At 42.7% G+C, this 20,368-nt stretch overlaps 1 protein-coding gene across 1 annotated transcript in view; it reads right to left on the bottom strand.

Annotated features, from left to right (window-relative positions):
• The window catches only part of smg6 (SMG6 nonsense mediated mRNA decay factor), a 488,459-nt gene that overhangs the window by 103,952 nt on the left and 364,139 nt on the right, over positions 1-20,368 (bottom strand). The window contains exon 15 of the mRNA XM_087977135.1: positions 6,554-6,707. Within this exon, the coding sequence (XP_087833261.1) occupies positions 6,554-6,707 (154 nt within the window). The remainder of the gene's footprint in view (positions 1-6,553; positions 6,708-20,368) is intronic.

The following is a 20,368-nucleotide window of genomic DNA, read 5'->3' on the forward strand; positions in this document are numbered from 1 at the left end:
GTTGCTGCCATCTACCTTGGAACTGAAACTGGAGCCCTGGAGACATGAGGCTGCTCAGACTCCCAGTAAACACACACAACATTTAGCATCAGTTTACAGGATTGGCCTCCGATACTGTTTCAGCTGGGCAATGTTCAAACACAGATCAAGAGAGGGTGCTACCAACCCCCAGTCAATCCACTGTGAACCCACTACTCTTCCATCAAAGAAAGGACAGAGAAATGGGTATGGAGCCTAAGTTCAGACGCAGCAAGACAACTCTGTTCCCCGTGAAATTCCTACATCAAGCGTCATGACCTGTTGTTAAACAAGTAGAAAGGGAGAGGTTTTGTGTCTCTTTCTCCTGAAAGTGCTGATTCTTAGTGGGGTACAGCAGCATTGGCCCTGCATTCTGCTAAATGACAGAAATTTACAGAACAAGAGGTGGCCATACAGCTTATCTCACCCATGCCGATCAAAACACAAACTCCCTAACCCGATCTCATTTCACAGCTCTTGGTCTGCAGCCTAGTCAGTTACAAAACCAAGTGCATTTTTAAGCCCTTCTTAAATGTGATGAGGGCATTGCCTCCATCACTTCTTCAGGCACTGAGTTCCAGAATCCCAGCAGACTTGGTGAAAGGAATTCTCAATTCAGCTCTAATCCTTCGACCAATTACAACAAATCAATACCCTCTGGTTTTTAATCTCTATTCTATGCTCCTGTTGCCGTATCATGACATCTTAATTTTCTCCACCTTAATTAAATCTGCTCTCAGCTTCCTCTGTTCCAAAGAACACAACCTTACTCTAATCTTTCTTTCTTATTCATTCAGGGAATATGGGTGTCGCTGGCTGGGTCTGCATTCACTGCCTGTCCCTCGGTGCCCCTTGAGAAGGTGGGACTGAGCTGCCTCTTGAGCTGCTACAGTCCATGGGTTATAAGTTGAGCCACAAAGTCCTTAGGGAGGGAAATCCAGGATTTTGACCTAGCAACTGTGAAGGAACAGCGATATATTTCCAAGTTAGGATGGTGAGTGGATTGGAGCTGCACTCATCCAGGCAAGTGGATGTATTCCATTACATTCCTGACCGGTGTCTTATAGATGGTTTGTAGGTGGTGGTGTTACCATGGTAGTCATGGTGATGGTGGTTTGGTTGCATGGAAAATTATGGAGAAAATTAAAGGTGGGGGAGAGCTTAGCAGAGGTTAGTTTTTAGAGTTAAGTGATAAGGCAAAGAGTACGGAAGGGTCAAGAATCTAACACCAGGCACAGATGAGGGGACAACGATGAGAAGTCAATGCAGGACTGAGGTCATTGTACTTAAATGTACGCAGTAGATGAAACAAAAAAATGAGTTTGTAACACAGATTGAATTTGGCAGGTACGATGTTTTGGGTGTCACGGAGGTATGGCTTCAAGAGGATCAGAGAGAAAGTGAGGACTGCAGATGCTGGAGATCAGCGTCAAAAAGTGTGGTGCTGGAAGAGCATAGCCGGTCAGGCAGCACCCGAGGAGCAGAACAGTCGACGTTTCGGACGCAAACTGACTCCTGATGAAGGACTTATGCCAGAAACATCGAATTGCCTGCTCCTCGAATGTTGCCTGACCTACTGTGCTTTTCCAGCACCACACCTTTTGACTCTGCAAGGGGATCAGGGCTGGTAACTAAGCTCCCCGTCCTATTGAGAGGACAGACAGATGGGCAGAGGAGGTGGGTTACCTTGATATTACGAAGCCATATAGGATCGGAAGGTGGGAGGATCTGTGTGGGCAGAGTTGAGGAACCTCAAAGGAAGAAAGACCCTGATGGGAGTTGCGTACAGGCCTCCTAGCTGGAGACAGGATATGGGAAAGAAAATAAATCCGGAGATTGAAAAGGCTTGTAAGAAAGGCACTTTTACCATAATCATGGGGGATTTCAATATGCAGGTGGATGAGGAAAATCAGGTTGTTAGTGAATGTCAAGAAAAGGAGTGTGTGGTATGTCTCTGAGATTGTTTTATTTTGGAGCAGCTTGTTTTAGAACCCATTAGGAAACAGATAATTCTGGATATGGCAATGTGTTATGAGGTAGACTTGACTACAGAGCTTAAGGTGAAGGAACCTCTAGGAGGAAGTAGCGATAATATGATAGAATTCACCCTGTAGTTTGAGGTGCTTCCTCAAACATTTCAGGGATAGATTTTATCTGGGGTTGGTCATTTATCTACTTTCTAAAGTAATGAAGCTACAGATATTTCCTCTCTCACTATGTTTATCCTATTCAATATTTCTTGATCCTCCCTCCCACTTAACTAAAACACCTGCACGATCCCAATAAAGACCATGCCTACATTTCCCACCTTCACATCAAATTTCCCTTTTTGGTCTTTACTATACCCTACTCTCCTAGAAATCATTTTGCACCTTAAGTATTTATGTTTTCCTTTATTTTACAATATTTTTTCATATTCTCTCTTTGCTGTCCTAATTTCCTCCTTCAGTCTGTCTGTGATTTTCAGCTCTGTGTCTGACATGGACTTTCCCACTCCACGTGATTCTCAATGTTCAACGGGTTTGGCATTTGGATGTTCTGTTTTCTTTTCTATATATTTGTGCTGAATTCTCACTATCTCTAACTCAAACGTCTCCCACTGTTGGACACTGATTTACCTTCATGCTGTTGCTTCCAGTCCAGCTCTGCTCACCCACATCTTAGCTTCATAAAACTGACCTTTGTCTGATAAAAGTTTATTCTCCAGGTGTAAATCTCTTGCCTTTTTTTCTACAACTAGGTGAAATTTAGCTCAATTATGATCACCAGCAACAAACTGATACTCTGACTACCTGACAAAATCCCTATCCAAAGGATACAGAATGGTGACAGAATGGCATTGTCAGTAGAAAAAGAATCAAGAGGGACCCAGGTTAATGATCTGGAAACACTGGTTGTTTCAAATCCTGCCACATCAGCTGGTGGAATTGAAATTCATTTCATCAACTTGGAATGGAAAGTTAGTTTTACTGAACTATGTCAATTGTCACAAACATCCATTCTGGTTCACTCAAGTGCTTTATATCTGAGTGGCCCTCTGAAATGGCTGAGTCCTCCAAGAACTGCAGAGATTCAAGGCGACAACTCACCATCACCTTCTCCAGGGCAACTTGGAATGGGCATTAAATGCTGGTCCAATCAATGGCACTCATATCCTGAGAGAGTAAAGAAAAAAAATCCCCGCAAACTAAATCCAGAACCAACTCTTCCTTTGTTGGGCTTGTTATGGACTAGCAATTAAGTTCTTCAGAATGCATTTTGAGTCAGATACGTCTGTACTTTGAACCATTAATCTATTCCAGTTCTTAGGGTAGCTGAAATCGTTTATTAATATCCTTCTAATTTTGCATTCCTCAGCAAGTTTGCTTTTCTAACTCCCCCTAATTGTTTGGATCATACACTCCCAGCAGTGTGACCACTCTTTCATTGTTCCTCAGTTCAATCTACATGGCCTCATTTAATGAGGATACCTCATCCTCTCTCACATCTGTGATTATTTCTTAAACTAACTTTCTGTCTTGGACCTTTGCTATACCCTCTCTAGCCAGATTGAAAGCTCTGACACCAGGTCTTATGAACCCCTATTTCTACTGCTCTTTAAGCCATGTTTCAGTAATAACAGTAATGATATCTAAGAAAGGTTCAGCAGGTGGGCAGACAGAACATATTTGGGAAAATGTGAGGTTATGCACTTTGGTGGGAAGAATAGAGGAGCTGAATATTACTTAAAGGAGGAAAGACTTTAAGACTTAAAGGAGAAAGCTAGAGAATAGATGGATTTAGGAATCCTTATCTATGAATCACAGAGAGCTAGCATCCAAGTTCAAATTGGTTATAGGGAAGGCAAATAGAACGTTAGCCTGGATTTCAAAGGGAATGCAGCATAAAAGTAGGGAGGTTTTACTAAAGACAATGGTAAGACATGGTTAAAACAGGGGAACAGTTTTAGGCCTTTTATCTAAGTAAAGATACACTGGCATTGGATGCAGTCCAGAGAAATTTTATGAGACTAATACGAGATATGCAGAGGTTACCTTATGTGGAGAGGTTGGGCTTGTACTCAATGGAATTTCAAGCAATTAAAGGTGACGGTATTGAAACGCACAAGATTCTTAGGGAATTGACAGGATAGATGCAGAGAAATTGTTTCCCCTGCGGAAGAGTCTAGGACCAGAGGACATCATCTCAAAACAAGAGACCATACATTTAAGACAATGGTGAGAAGGAATTTCTTCTTGGACAGGGAGTGAACCTGTGGAATTCTTAGCTGCAGAGAGCTGTCAAAACTAGATCATTAAGTGTATTCAAGGTCGAGCCAGGCAGCTTTTTAAATCCGTAAGGAAATCGAGGGTCATGGGGAAGAGGCACAGTTATCAGATTGGCCACGATCTCATTGAACAGTAGAGCAGATTCAATGGCTTGTATGCTATACTCCTACATCTTACAGTGTACCTATACCCTCAGTTATCTGCCTTAGCTTTCAGGGGTAGATGAGGGAAGTAAATAGACCAGTCACAATCTTGTTGAATAAACCAGCAGCTGAATGTCCAATTCCTGCTTCTACCTCATACGTTTGCATTTCATTACACAATACCAAACTCTTTTGTTGTTTATTTTCTAGCCTTCGTTTTCTAACAAATTCACTGAATAATTTTCTGCCTTCCATTTCCAGCTTTCTCCTTTCTGAACTTAAAGCCAGATTCCCATCCCCTGCCAAGCGATTTAAACCCTGTTGACAACGCTACAGCAACCCATTCCCTTGACAATATTGCTCCTGGCTCCTTTGAAGTGTAAGCCATCTGGATTGTTCAGATCCCATCTCTCCAAAACCAATTCCACAGCTTCAGCGACCTGACATTTTTATATGCCTTCTCTCCAGCCACAGATTTACCTGCACTGTCAAATTTCTGTGAAAGGGATAGTAATCTTGACATTACTAGTTTGAGTTCATTTCATTAACTTTACTCCTAGCTTTTTACGACCATCACCATGTGGAAATTAGGAGGATGGGTGACAGCCTGACCCTGGACTCACTGAGAGAACACCAGGATCCTGGAATGCGAGTTCAGTAAGGCTGGTATTCTGGAAATCAGGTACACAATGTTGTTGCCTGTCTCATACAGGCAATGTTGTGACTGCATTACATACAAAAGACCAGGTCTCTGGAATTATACGATTAGATGATAAAACAAGAGTGAGGCTTTAAATATTTATGATGGCACCATGACGTCACAGTGAGTAACAGGGTGCCCTGCACTATCTCACTGTTCTGCTATTGCCTCTTCCTAATCTTGTGTGTGGTTTTGAACATATTCTTCCCAAATTTATTTTTTAGATTAGATTACTTAGTGTGGAAACAGGCCCTTCAGCCCAATAAGTCCACACCGACCCTCCGAAGCGCAAACCACCCAGACCCATTCCCCACATTTACCCCTTCACCTAACACTATGGGTAATTGAGCATGGCCAATTCACCTAACCTGCACATTTTTGGATTGTGGGAGGAAACCGGAGCACCCGGAGGAAACCCACGCAGACATGGGGAGAATGTGCAAACTCCACACAGAGAGTCGCCTGAGGTGGGAATTGAACCCGGGTCTCTGGCACCGTGAGGCTGCAGTGCTAACCACTGTGCCACCGTGCCGCCACCATATTTATCATTTGAGTCCTATTTATTTATTGCAACCTATTAGAATTCTGACAGATTACGAGGAGTAGGCACTAGGAAGTGGTTACCCTACAGCATATCAATAGAAAAACCATTGTAACCAAAAATAAACACCCTGACATTAGTGTGTTCCTGCTGCACCCCAATGTCAGAACACACCTATTAAACCCCTGACAGCAGCATCTCTCTCTGATAATGATACATGCCTTGAACACCCTACATATTCTAGCCCATGTTTCGATACATTTGATCATATAACCTGCCTCATAGTAACAGCACACCTAGATTTTAAAATCGATGCTTAATTCCAATGGGGATGAACCAGTTTAATAGCAGTCAATACTTTAATTGACTTAATGTTTAAATGACAAAAGCTAACAATTATTGAAGGAAGCAGAGGGGTAAGAGAGTTGAGGCATAGTGTGAATGATAGCATTTAATTAGAAAAAACACAATTGGCTAGCTATACGTTACGGGTTGTTGCACAATCTCAGGATCGGATGATTGTACAAATTGCTTGACTTTCGTTCCTGTGGTTGGTTTTTTTTTTGCAATGCACTTCCACCCAAGTTGCTAATCTGGATTTATTTTGATGTCTTGAACTCTCACATCACTAGGGAGTGATATTATCAACAGTGACCGGGGATTGGAGTTCGTTTTGTTTCTGAAGCCTTTCTCTCACATTCCTAGCAGTTTACTATGACACACACTTTAAAGGAGACCCTTAAGAAAAAGAAAACACCAGATGTAACCTGGTGCAACCACTCAAATAAAGGCATCTCATCAATTTACTGCACTCAGTGTTGTTGCCAGACCACACACAGACAATATTCATCTAGGACAAGAGGGTAGTGGAGAAGATGTTTACCAATAAGTGGAACCACGATGATGTACAGCTTACAGTCCAACAGTCTGACCAGGCTGGGAAGATGATCAATAAATCCATTGGTGTCTGGCACTAGAAAGACAGGTGTTATCTCAATCTCGATCTGTCTCTTGAATGTCTGATCTTCTAATACTGCCTGAGAATGAAAATAAAAATAAATGTTACATCAAAATAAACCTCCTTCCAAAACCAACTATCATACAAGATATGTGAAGAATCCATAAAGGGAACACTTAACAAGAGTTAGTGTTCTGTAGAGTTGGAGCAAGACTTCTATGTTCCTGGATGCAAATGCTCTTCCAATAAAGGCGAGCATATTGTTTGCTTTCTGAATTGTCGGTTACACCTGCATACTTAGCTATCAGTGATTGATGGACAAGGCCACCCAGGTCCCTTTGGACATCAGCACTTTCTAATCTCTCACCTTGTAAGAAACACTCTGCTCCTCTGCTCTTCCTACCAGAGTGGATATTGCCACGTCACAAAGAAAAGATTATGCCATTGACTGATTTTGTACAAGGGAGAGACAATTTATTCCCTAGAATAAAACAAAAAACTGTGGATGCTGGAGACCTGAAACAAAAACAGAAATTGTGGGCAAAACTCAACAGATATGGCATAATTTGTGGAGAGAAAATAGAGTTAAATTTTGATTCTGATGACTTAATCAGAACTGAGAGTCAGCCCCTTCAGAGACTGTATCCCAGTGAGAGTCAGCCCCTTCAGAGACTGTATCCCAGTGAGAGACAGCCCTTTCGGGAACTGTATCCCAGTGAGAGACAGCCCTTTCGGGAACTGTATCCCAGTGAGAGACAGCCCCTTCGGGAACTGTATCCCAGTGAGAGACAGCCCCTTCGGGAACTGTATCCCAGTGAGAGACAGCCCCTTCGGGAACTGTATCCCAGTGAGAGACAGCACCTTCAGGAACTGTATCCCAGTGAGAGTCAGCCCCTTCGGGAACTGTATCCCAGTGAGAGACAGCCCCTTCAGAAAAAGTGGAAGTTATGCGATTTATTTAACAACAAGTTAACCTTTGGCTGGCAGCCTGGTAAGGCATGGGTTCTGCTGAAGTATCTTAACAAAAAGCCATCTGTAACACCACAATACTGTGTCTAAGTACAAACACTGTCTCCAGCTTCAAGTCATGATTGTAACCTTGTGACTGCTTGTAGCTATTTATGTCAGATTAGCATTATTTCTCTAATTTAATTTTTGTCATCATTCTGTGGCAGGAGACTAGAAGTAGGAGTCTCTGTCAATTTAATTTCACTGCTTCTTGGCACTAAGAACCCTGGTCATACTTCAGCAAACACACTGGACCCTTTAAAAGGGGAGTGTCCTTTGAAATGGTACTTGGTTCTGAATGTTGCACTTTTTAACATTCTTGATTTGCATATGGATGCTATTAGCAAGGCCAATAACTACTGGGCATCCTATATACTATCCTCTGCTTTATCCATTAACTTTGTGTTCTCCTTTGGTCCTCTGTTGTTTGCAGTTTCAATGTTTTGAAAAGTTGTTCAGTTTTGCTTATTCCAATGTGCTCAAGATAATAAAGTTCCTAATTCCTTTATCAATGCTTTGTTGGAGTTGCTGCACAAGAGCATTTTTAAAGGTGCTGCCCATTCTGAAAACACTATGGTGCAAGATTTAACTGGACAGGAGTCACTATAAATAGCAACAGCAGGATTTGGCCATTCAACTTACCCAGCCAGCTTCACTATTTTGGCAGCAAAGGCAGTCCTACCTTTTCAGTCTGTTGATGTTCTTTAATTAGTGGGCAGCACTTTCATCTGAGATGGCAATTTGTGGGTTCATGCCCCATTTCAGAGACTTGAGCTGATAATCCCAGCTGGCATTCCCAGTATTGAAGGAGTGCTACACTGTCAGAGGTACCATCACCCAGATGAGACCTTAAGAACAGGCCTTATCTGCCTTATCAGCTAAGAAAATGCCAAGGCAATATTCAAACAAATAATAAATGTCCTGGTCATTACTTATCTTCAACCCACATCATTGTAAGTTGCTGAATTGGGCATTTGATCTCACTGTAGTTGTGAGACCTTGCTATTTACAAACAGAATTCCACAATTCCCTACATTCCAACACAGTGAATATACTGACTGTAAATCAGCTTGGAACACCGAGGTCATAAAAGGACTGCCGTTTCATCCGACCTCCCTGCCCTTGCTCAACTTCTCCCAAAATACCGTTCTCACCTGAACGTAACCAATTCATCTCTGGTGTGTCTGAGACCACAGGACCCAACTCTCACAAACACTTAGTGAGAAAGTTGTATTTGATTGACTCAGGTTTTAAGATGACATGCCCAGTTAGAAACCTATGAATTCACTCCAAAATTCATGAGCAATGGTCACTCTGATTTCAGTGCTTATTCTTCAAGTGAATAATCAGGACTGTTTTTATAAAGAGTTTCACATTTTACAGAATGACAGGAGTGGATAGTCAGAACAGTTATTTTCCTCTCTCCACATATGTGCTAGCCCTGTCAACTACATGCAGCAGTTTGTTCACATTTCAGATTTCAAATCTTTGCAGTATTTTGTCTTGAAGTCATTTCATGTTCACACCAGGTAAGCTTCAAGCGATTCAGAGTAACTGCTTTAAAATATCATTACAAGGCCATGTTACTCTAACTCTGCACCCATGCCAACCTCACAATCAAACAGCTACATCAAAATATAGCTCTTTGATCTGTTTTTAATCATCTGACCTCAAATCATGGCTTGAATCAAATCCTATTTGATAATGTTCTGTGAAACAATTTAGGCCAATTCACTAAATGAGAAGCATTGTTCTGGTTATTCTCAATGAGAGTACTGGCATTAACTTCATAGAATCATGGTTTGTACATAAGCAGGAACTGTATCCCAGTGAGAGACAGCCCCTTCAGGAACTGTATCCCAGTGAGAGTCAGCCCCTTCAGGAACTGTATCCCAGTGAGAGTCAGCACCTTCGGAAATTGTATCCCAGTGAGAGTCAGCCCCTTCGGGAACTGTATCCCAGTGAGAGACAGCCCCTTCAGGAACTGTATCCCAGTGAGAGTCAGCCCCTTCAGGAACTGTATCCTAGTGAGAGTCAGCACCTTCAGGAACTGTATCCCAGTGAGAGTCAGCCCCTTCGGGAACTGTATCCCAGTGAGAGACAGCCCCTTCAGGAACTGTATCCCAGTGAGAGTCAGCCCCTTCGGGAACTGTATCCCAGTGAGAGACAGCCCCTTCAGGAACTGTATCCCAGTGAGAGTCAGCCCCTTCAGGAACTGTATCCCAGTGAGAGTCAGCCCCTTCAGGAACTGTATCCCAGTGAGAGACAGTCCCTTCAGGAACTGTATCCCAGTGAGAGTCAGCACCTTCGGAAATTGTATCCCAGTGAGAGTCAGCCCCTTCGGAATCTGTATCCCAGTGAGAGACAGCACCTTCAGGAACTGTATCCCAGTGAGAGTCAGCCCCTTCAGGAACTGTATCCCAGTGAGAGACAGCCCCTTCAGGAATTGTATCCCAGTGAGAGACAGCCCCTTCAGGAACTGTATCCCAGTGAGAGACAGCCCCTTCAGGAATTGTATCCCAGTGAGAGACAGCCCCTTCAGGAATTGTATCCCAGTGAGAGTCAGCCCTTTCAGGAACTGTATCCCAGTGAGAGTCAGCACTTTCGGGAACTGTATCCCAGTGAGAGACAGCCCCCTCAGGAACTGTATCCCAGTGAGAGTCAGCCCCTTCGGGAACTGTATCCCAGTGAGAGACAGCACCTTCAGGAACTGAATCCCAGTGAGAGACAGCACCTTCAGGAAATGTATCCCAGTGAGAGACAGCCTCTTCAGGAACTGTATCCCAGTGAGAGACAGCCCCTTCAGGAACTGTATCCCAGTGAGAGTCAGCCCCTTCAGGAACTGTATCCCAGTGAGAGTCAGCACCTTTGGGAACTGTATCCCAGTGAGAGACAGCACCTTCAGGAACTGTATCCCTGTGAGAGACAGCCCCTCCAGGAACTGTATCCCAGTGAGAGTCAGCCCCTTCGGGAACTGTATCCCAGTGAGAGACAGCCCCTTCGGGAACTGTATCCCAGTGAGAGACAGCACCTTCAGGAACTGTATCACAGTGAGAGACAGCCCCTTCAGGAACTGTATCCCAGTGAGAGACAGCCCCTTCAGGAACTGTATCACAGTGAGAGACAGCCCCTTCAGGAACTGTATCCCAGTGAGAGACAGCCCCTTCAGGAACTGTATCCCAGTGAGAGACAGCACCATCTGGAACTGTGTCCCAGTGAGAGACAGCCCCTTCAGGAACTGTATCCCAGTGAGAGTCAGCCCCTTCGGGAACTGTATCCCAGTGAGAAACAGCACCTTCAGGAACTGTATCCCAGTGAGAGACAGCCCCTTCAGGAACTGTATCCTAATAAGAGAATGGACCTTCTGTGGATGAGGGGAACAATTTGGATGAAAAACTTTAGCCTTTAGTGGAGAATGTGAATTGAATTGAATTGATTGTCATGTGTTCACAGTCACAGTGAAAAGCTTTGTCTTGCAGCAATACAGGCAGATCACAGAGTTAAGTAGCATAGATAAGTAAATAATAGGTAAACAGTGACAAAAATAAAAACACAGGTACAGGCGAATGATAAGAGTTTGTGAATCCATTCAATACTCTAACAACAGTAGGGTAGAAATTAGAAACTGTTTCAAAACCGGCTGGTGCATGTGTTCAGGCTTCTGTACCTTCTCCCCGATGGTAGAGGTTGTAAAAAAACCATTGCCAGGGTGGGATGGATCTTTGAGAATGCTGGCGGCCTTTCCTGGATAACGGGCCTGGTAGATGGATTCTATAGATGGGAGGTTGACCTTTGTGATTGTCCAGGCCGAGTTCACCACTCTCTGTAACCGTCTCCGATCTTGAATGGTACAGTTGCCGTACCAGGTAGTGATACAGCCATAATAAAGACTGTGGTGTTCAAGGAGGATCATGCATGTTAAGTGAGCACATTGTGGAGGACAGATAGCTAGAAAGTTGCTTGACGTTCACATCCAGATTGAATCAGGTTGTGCATTTTAATGCAAGTGACACCTGTCATGATTTAGGGTAAACTATCATTTCTCATCCCAGCCACTAGATGGAGTACTGTGTTGAAGTAAGGGGTTCCCTTCTTGGGAAGCATGGTTATGTTTGGGGGTGGGGGTGGTGGGAGAAGAGATATGGACTCATACATCTGGCTAGCATCACTCAATTCACACTTCCTGCCAAATAGTCATGGAGAGAGTCACTGATGAGAAGTGGAAAAATGTGTAACCCAGGCCTGACACAGCTGGAGCAGGGGAAGGATGAGGAAAAGATGTGATCAAGGGGGAAAATGTTATAAACTACATTGTGGAGATTTTCATCAATCCAGAATTGAGTTTTATTTTTAATTTACTGATTACAAGTGAACAACAGAACCTTTAGTCTGAACAGTTGCTGAATTTGCTGCGAGCCTACACAATCTACATGTGCATCCTCAAACCAGCTGTAAGATCCTGCACACATGGTCAGAGTTAGGAATTATTCATCACTAGTTAAAAGCTCTTTACTCAGGCAGCATTGTGCCCTGGCATTATGCCAGAACATTGCTTTTGTCACATTTCCTGATCTAGGCTCTGCCAGGTGAAGGCCGGATTGGACCCGAGAGTAAAAATTGCTAACTGGGTGAAAAGGAATAATTCCCACTGCCCTCCTGATACTGTCCAGTCTGAGTGCGCCAGCACCAGAGACTAAGAACTATATTACTCAGTCAGTGGTGAGTGGGCAGATGTTTAGCATGGAACACCAGAATAGACCCATAGGGCCTACAGTCTACTACCTCCTCTTTCCTATGTTGACCCATCTTCTCCACTGGAAAGCATCCAAGCATTCAACTTATATAGAAGAAAAATCTTTAAAGAAGCATTTACAGAAATAATACTCTAGAAGCCCCTTGGCATCTCATAGAGATGTACAGCATGGAAACAGACTCTTTGGTCCAACTGTACATGCCGACCAGATATTCCAACCCAATCTAGTCCCACCTGCCAGCGTCCGGCCCATATCCCTCCAAACCCTTCCTATTCATGTACACATCCAAATGCCTCTTAAATGTTGCAATTGTACCAGCCTCCACCACTTCCTCTGGCAGCTCATTCCATACACGTACCACCCTCTGCGTGAAAAAGTTGCCCCTTAGGTCTCTTTTATATCTTTCCCCTCTCACCCAAAACCTATGCCCTCTAGTTCTGGACTCCCCGACCCCAGGGAAAAGACTTTGTCTATTTATCCTATCCATGCCCCTCATAATTTTGTAAACCTCTTTCAGGTCAACCCTCAGCCTCCGACGCTCCAGGGAAAACAATCCCAGCCTGTTCAGCCTCTCCCTATAGCTCAGATCTTCCAACACTGGCAACATCCTTGTAAATCTTTTCTGAACCCTTTCAAGTTTCACAACAGCTTTCCGATAGGAAGGAGACCAGAATTGCACGCAATATTCCAACAGTGGCCTAACCAATGTCCTGTACAGCTGCAACATGACCTCCCAACTCCTGTACTCAATAATTTGACCAACAAAAGAAAGCATACTAAACACCTTCTTCACTATCCTATCTATCTGCGACTCCACTTTCAAGGAGCTATGAACCTGCACTCCAAGGTCTTTTTGTTCAGCAACACTCCCCAGGACCTGACCATTAAGTGTATAAGTCCTGCTAAGATTTGCTTTCCCAAAATGCAGCACCTCACATTTATCTGAATTAAACTCCACCTGCCAATTCTCATTCCTTACAGTTTATTAGAAGCACACAGTGATAACTGGCAAGAAATCCTCTGCACTACCTATGGCCTAGGTCATCAATTTCAACTTGTGTGGCACAAAGGTATATGGGGCCATGAGAATTCCAGTTTACCACCAGGAATTCAGCTGCTTCTGACACTAACATTAACCATTCTCCCCGTGTTAGCGAGAAACAAAGCAACTCCCCCATCCAAATCACTTTCCAGACATTTCTGCTGAAATTGTATTTATTTTGACCGGGTAGAGTTACTCAACTGTGACAAATCTGCATCTGAACCTGAAGCAGCTATACTGATACTCAGTTCCTAGGCTTCAAATGAGCATTCCCAGTGTCAGTGTCACCATAGAGCAATGGGTGCTGTAAGGGAATCTGTTTCTGGGCAGGGCTGCAGATGCACAACTTCAATTATACTACATGCCCCTCCAAGGGAGGGAGGCATTGCTGGGTCTGCAGAACAAAATAGGACATGCTGACCAGCATCAGCGGGGGGGATACTGAGGAAACAGTGACTTTGTCTTTTATAGTTTAAAAAATCAAGAGTCGCTCATTATCACAGAGCTGAGGTGAGATTCTCTCTCTGAGGGTCATGCGTCTTTGGAACTCTTCCTGAAATGATGATGGAAGCAGAGTCCTTAAATATTTTTAAAGCAAAGCTAGATAGATTTTTGTGTAGCAAGGAAGTGAAAGATTATGACAGGTAGGCGGGAATGTTGATGCGAGGATATAATCAGATCAGCCTTGACCTTATTGAAGAGCTTCTTGCATTCCTGCTCCTGGTTCAAATGTTTGTAAAGAATAAGGTTTAGGTTAGCTATGGAAAAAGAGATGAAACAAAGTATTTCATAGAGGAAGGGTTCATTTTCGTAGAATACAATAGATCTCTCCCAGTGAAACCTGTATCCAAGACTGACAGGTGAAACAATGTGCTGTCCTTAAAGACAGGACAGCTTGTGTATGATTGAAATGCATCCCTCAGAGAGTGAAAGGTAGGAAAGACAAAGTTGGAGAGAGAGAGGCAGCATGGTGGCAGGTGGATTATACAAGTACTGAATTTACAAAGTTGAGAGGGAAAATGAAAGAATCAAGCAAGAAAGGCAGAATGAGAGGATCAGAAAAGACTAGCAGCTGACATAAAAAGGAGCTCAGATGGTTTATACTGGCATGTAAGTCAGAAAAGGATGTTTAAAGAAGGGCTGCGTGTGATTAGGGACCTAAATAGGAATTTACACATGGAAGCAGAGAGTATGGTTACAATACTAAATGAATTAGCGGGTATTGAGAAGGTTTGTAGCTCAGGTTGAGGTACTGGATGTAGATTTGCTCACACATCTGGAAGGTTCGTTTTCAGACGTTTCGCACCATACTAGGTAATATCTTCAGTGAGCCTCTGGATAAAGCACTGGTGGCATGGCCTGCTTTCCATTTATGTTTAGGTTTCCTTGAGGTGGTGATGTCATTTCCGGTGGTGACATCAATTCCTGTGGTGATGTTCATTTCCTGTTCTTCATCTTAGGAGGTGGTAAATGGGATCCAAGTCAATATGTTTGTTGATAGAGTTCTGGCTGGAATGCCATGCTTCTAGGAATTCTTGTGCAGGTCTCTAGGATGGATGTGTTGTCCCAGTTGAAGTGGTATATGTAAGGATACTAATGCCTGTTTTCTGCCTGTTTGTCCAATGTAGTGTTTGTTACAGTTCTTGCAAGGTATTTTGTAAATGACATTGGTTTGCTTGTTGTCTGTATAGGGTCTTTCAAGTTCATGAGCTGCTGTTTTAGATGCTGCCTGACCTGCTGTGCTTCTCTAGCACCACACTCTCGACTGAGTTTATTGGGTACCTGTTCTTTTTGAATACACTGTATTAGTGATTTTCCTCTGCTCTTCGTAGTTCCTCTGTGCTGCAATGTGTGGTGGTTTGTAGGAAAACAACACATACAGATCAAATACTGAACTACAGAAGCAATCATCCCAACCCCCACAAAGGAGGCTGCATTAGAACATTAGTTCAACAAGCCACCACACACTGCAGCACAGAGGATCTACGCAGAGCAGAGGAAAATCAGCTACACAGTGTATTCAAAAAGAACGGGTACCCAATGAACACAGTCCGCCGATTTCTCAGCAACAAACCCCAACAAGCAGACAAAACACATCCAGAAACCTTAGCCACTATCCCCTATATCAAAGACTTCTCGGAAGTGACTGCCAGACTACTCAGATCACTTGGCAGCCCACAACCGCACCAACACATTAAAACAGCAGTTGATGAACTTGGAAGACCCTATACAGACCACAAGCAAAACTAATGTCATTTACAAAATACCGTGCAAGACCTGTACAAACACTACATTGGACAAACAGGCAGAAAACTAGCCACCAGGATACATGAACATCAACTAGTCACAAAACAACATGACCCTCTCTCACTAGTATCTTTACATACAGATGAGGAAGGGCACCACTTCGACTGAGAAAACACATCCATCCTAGGACAAGCCAAACAGAGACATGCCCGAGAATTCCTAGAAGCATGGCATTCCAACCAGAACTCTATGAACAAACACGTCGACTTGGATCCCATTTACCACCCCCTGAGAAAAAGAACAGGAAATGACATCCCCACAGAAATGACATCGTCAACTCAAGGAAACACATAAATAGAAAGTGGGCCATACCACCAGTGCTTCAGCCAGAGGCTCACTGATGGTGTTACCTGGTATGGTGACGAAACGTCTGAAAATGAACCAGCTCAGCAAGCAAACTGACATCCAATACTAAATGAGTACTTTGCATCCATCTTCACCTGGAAAAATATGCTGTTGAAATCATCAGGAGGTTGAGGCACTGTTTTTGGGATATAAATTAATAAAGGGAAGATATTAGCTAATATGGCTTTACAGCCAAGTCAGCCTGGTCTCAGTGATGGAAAAAAATGTCTAGAAATAATAATCCAGCAAAAAATTAACTTAATTGCACAATTGAGTAAGGAAAGACAGCATAAATTTGTTAAAGGCTATGCTAACTAAATTCATTAAGCTTTTTGAGTAAAGTTACAGAGAGGATGATGAGGGCAATGTGGTCGATGTGATGTATATGCATTTCCAAAGGGCATTTAATAAAGTATCACATAACAGATTTATCAGCAAAGTGGTGGAAGTTCGTGATAAACATCAAGAGGTTGGTTGTGTCCCATAGTGTTACCAGACTATTGGAGCTGCTCTGTCATGAGAGAGAGAAGCACCTGGTGGTGATTTAATCTGAGGGCCACCAGACGTCAGGCAAGGGGAGAGGTTGAGAAGGAGATTCCTTCATGATCACCTCAAACTGGTGATGGGAATTAAACCGATGCTGTTGGCATCAAAGTACTCTGCAAACCAACAATCCAGCCAACTGAGCTAAACCAATTCTCACTTCAAAAGGAATGGCTGGTGGACATATGGCAGATAAAATTTGATGCAGAGAATACGAAACAAAACAATTTTGATAGGAAGATCAAGGTGAGACATAATCTAAAGGGGTGCAAGAATATAAAGACTTTGGGGGAAATGTGTACACAAATAACATGAAGTCAGCAGTGCAGGTTGAGAAAGTGGTTAAATAAGCATATGGAATCCTGGGGTTTCTCAACAAGTGTACAAAAACAAGGAAGCTATGGTGACTATATATAAAGAACTGGTTTGACCCTCAATTGAGATGCTGTGCCCGATTCTGGGCATCACATTTTAGGAAGGCTGGGAAGACAATCGAGCGGACGGATTTACAAGAATGGCCCTGGGGATGAGGAACTTCAGTTACACAGATAGCTTGAGTCATTCTCCTTGAAGAAATTAAAATTGTGGGGAGATTTGGCAGATATATTCAAAATCATGTTTCCAGTTGCACTGTGACCAAGCTACACCAATTACACCAATGACATAAGAACCAGTGGCAACATTAGGACTTTTATTTTCAAACATAGCAGCAGGTTAGGAGCTAAAACTCATGAACTGAGACAGTGGTGAGGACACAGTCAACTCTGGCTTTCAAAAGAGAATGGAAAGAGTACTGAGGAGAAAAGACTCGCAAGCCTATAGGGTAAGGGCAAGGAGAAGGATTAACTGAGTTATTCTTGTAGAGAATTCCAATTATTTTCAATATTTGCTTTATTGAAGTTTCATTGAAAAGGTTCAGAAAATAAATTTCACAGTAATAATTAATTAAGGATACCAGAATATTTGTTGTGTATTTGGCTGAACACTTTTGTGCATTTGTTCTTCTTACTACATGTGGACAATCCCCAAGATAAATTCTCCCTTAAAGTTTCTCTCGCGTGTTAAAATTGGAGCAAGTTGTGTATTTAAAATTTTGAACAATGAATACCGAGACCTTTCTTCTCGAGAGAATGATGTATCCTCCCTTTCCCTCAAAGGTTTCTCCTCTCTTTATTTTTGCATATATAAAAAAAACTTTACTCACATAAAAGGTGCTGCCAGTTATGTATTCTTAAAACAAATTGCTTTTCCTCAATTGTTGGCTGCTCTTCAGGTGAGAGGTTAACTCAAGGTCTCATATGCAAGTCAGGCATAGTTAAATACCTCTTGGCAGAATTCAAAGACCACAAACAATTCTTAACCTTGTTGAGAACCTCAGTTCAGAGTGCTGTGTATTATTTTGCCATGCTATTACAGGATTGCTATAAACACAATGAGAAAGATGGCAGAGATTCTCAAACCAGGGATATAGGGTTTGAATTAGGAAAAAGAGAAATGAGACAAGTTTTACACTGCTATTGAGAGGAGTGAACTGCGAGGGTTCTTCAAAGTAATGACAAAGGAAATCATGATTTCTACTAGTTGGTGAGATGGCACAAATCCAAAAATCTGCAATAGAGTTCAGAAAAAATGCACAGAACAGAGGGGTGGTCAGAATGTGTAAATCTCTCTCACAAACCAAGTGCTAACATCAAACTGAAAGTCAGGAATGTTTTGGGAACATCCAGTTTTCAAATTTGAGGGAGCACGACTCCGACCAAGGTGGCAGAACTCACAAATCATTTTAGACATTAATCCCGTTTTCTAGCAACTGATTTTAGATTGTGAGCAATTAGTAATTAGATCAGGAGAAAAATCATTGGTGCAGAACTTGATCAGCCAAATGGTCTCCTCCTTTCAGAGCTCTTGCCAACAATTCTACAGTCAGAGTCACACAGCATAGAAACAGACCCTTGGTCCAACTACAGCACACCGACCATGTTCTCAAACTAAATTTGTCTCACCTGTCTGTGCTTGGCCCACATCCCTCCAAACCTTCCCTATTCATGTACTAATCCAACTCTCTTCTGAACTTTGCAACTGTATTTGCATCCATCACTTTCTCTAGCAGATCATTCCACACATGAACTACTCTATAAAAGGTTGGCCCCTCATGTCCTTTTTAACTCTTTCTGCTTTCATCTTAAATATATGTCCCATAGTTTTGAACTCTCCACCCTAAGGAAAAGACCTTTGTCATTCACCTTATCTATGCCCCTCATGATTTTATAAACCTCAACAAGGTCACCCCTTCAACCTCCTATTCTTCAGTGAAGAATGTCCCAGCTTTTCCAGTCTCTTTTTATCTCTCAAACTCTCCATTCCTGGCAACATCCTGGTAAATCTTTTCTGAACCCTCTCCACTTTAGTAATATCCTTCTTATAAATAGTGTGGCCAGAACAGCACACAGTACTCCAAAAGAGTCCTGTGTCCTGTACAACCTCAATATGACGTCCCAACTCCTACAGATTAACATATTAACCCACCACTCATTTCATGTTGCTTGTGAGATATTGCTGTTATAGAATGACTGCTGTGCTTTACTCCATAATAGTAACCATTGTGTTTAATGCACTTATGCAGCGCTACCCCTCTCTATCTACATGAAAAACTGATGAAGGTTTAACAAATCGTAGAGACCTCTCCTCTCACTCAATTGCAGCCAACCTCCAGCCACAAAATGTCATTAATAGCATCCTGTGAAGAACAATCCTGGGAAAAGTCAAAGGGAGAAAGCAAAACACTGTGGAGCTGGAAATTTGAGACAAAGACTGCAGGAAACTTTCAACAGATCAGGGAGCATTGGTGGAGAGAGAAAGAAAATGAATGCTTAATGTGACTGACCTTTCATTATGTCTAGTTCTAATGAAAGACCATCAACCTGAAATATTATTTGTTTCTTTAACTATACGTTCCTTGACCTGCATTTCCAACACTTTCTATTTTTAACTCTAGATGGAGTAAGGAAAGAAAAGGCTTTCCCCTAAAAAAGCAACAGGGACTATAGCTTTAAATGGACCATTCGCCACAGCTCAGTATCTGTACCTTTAAGGACGCAAACAATCCTTCAATTACACCTCTAGAAAACAGTGCCTATGGTTTAAGATTTGTCTCTCTCGGCCTAAGGAGTGACTGGATAAATGTGAGGTGCTGCATTTTGGTAAGGCAGGACCTATACACTTAATGGTAAAGTCTTGGTGAGTATTGCCAAACAAAGAGACCTTGAAGTGAAGGTTCATAGTTCCTCGAAAGTGGAATCGCAGGTAGATAGGGTAGCGAAGTTGGCATTTGATATGCTTTCCTTTATTGGTCAGTGCAATAAATATAGTAACATTGAAAGCAGGAGTAGGCCATTGGCCCACCATTCATTATGATCCTGGCTGATCGTGCAACTCAGTATCCCACTCCCACTTTCTCTCCCATACCCCTTGATCCCTTCAGCCACAAAGGCCATATCCAGCTCCATCTTGAATATATCTAACAAACTGGCCATGAACAGCTTCCTATGGGAGAGAATTTCACAGCTTCACAAATCACTGAGTGAAGAAATTTTTCATCATCTCAGTCCTGAATGATTTATCCCTTATTTTTAGACTGTGACCCCTATTCTGGACTTTCCCAACATCGGGAACATTCTTCCCACATCTAGCCTGTCCAATCCCATCTTTGAGATTTCCCCCCACCCCCATCCCACCATTCTT

This window comes from Chiloscyllium plagiosum, unplaced genomic scaffold, assembly GCF_037043375.1.
Source record: "Chiloscyllium plagiosum isolate Xiang-an unplaced genomic scaffold, Cpla_swu_hap1 HiC_scaffold_31, whole genome shotgun sequence".
NCBI lineage: Eukaryota > Metazoa > Chordata > Chondrichthyes > Orectolobiformes > Hemiscylliidae > Chiloscyllium > Chiloscyllium plagiosum.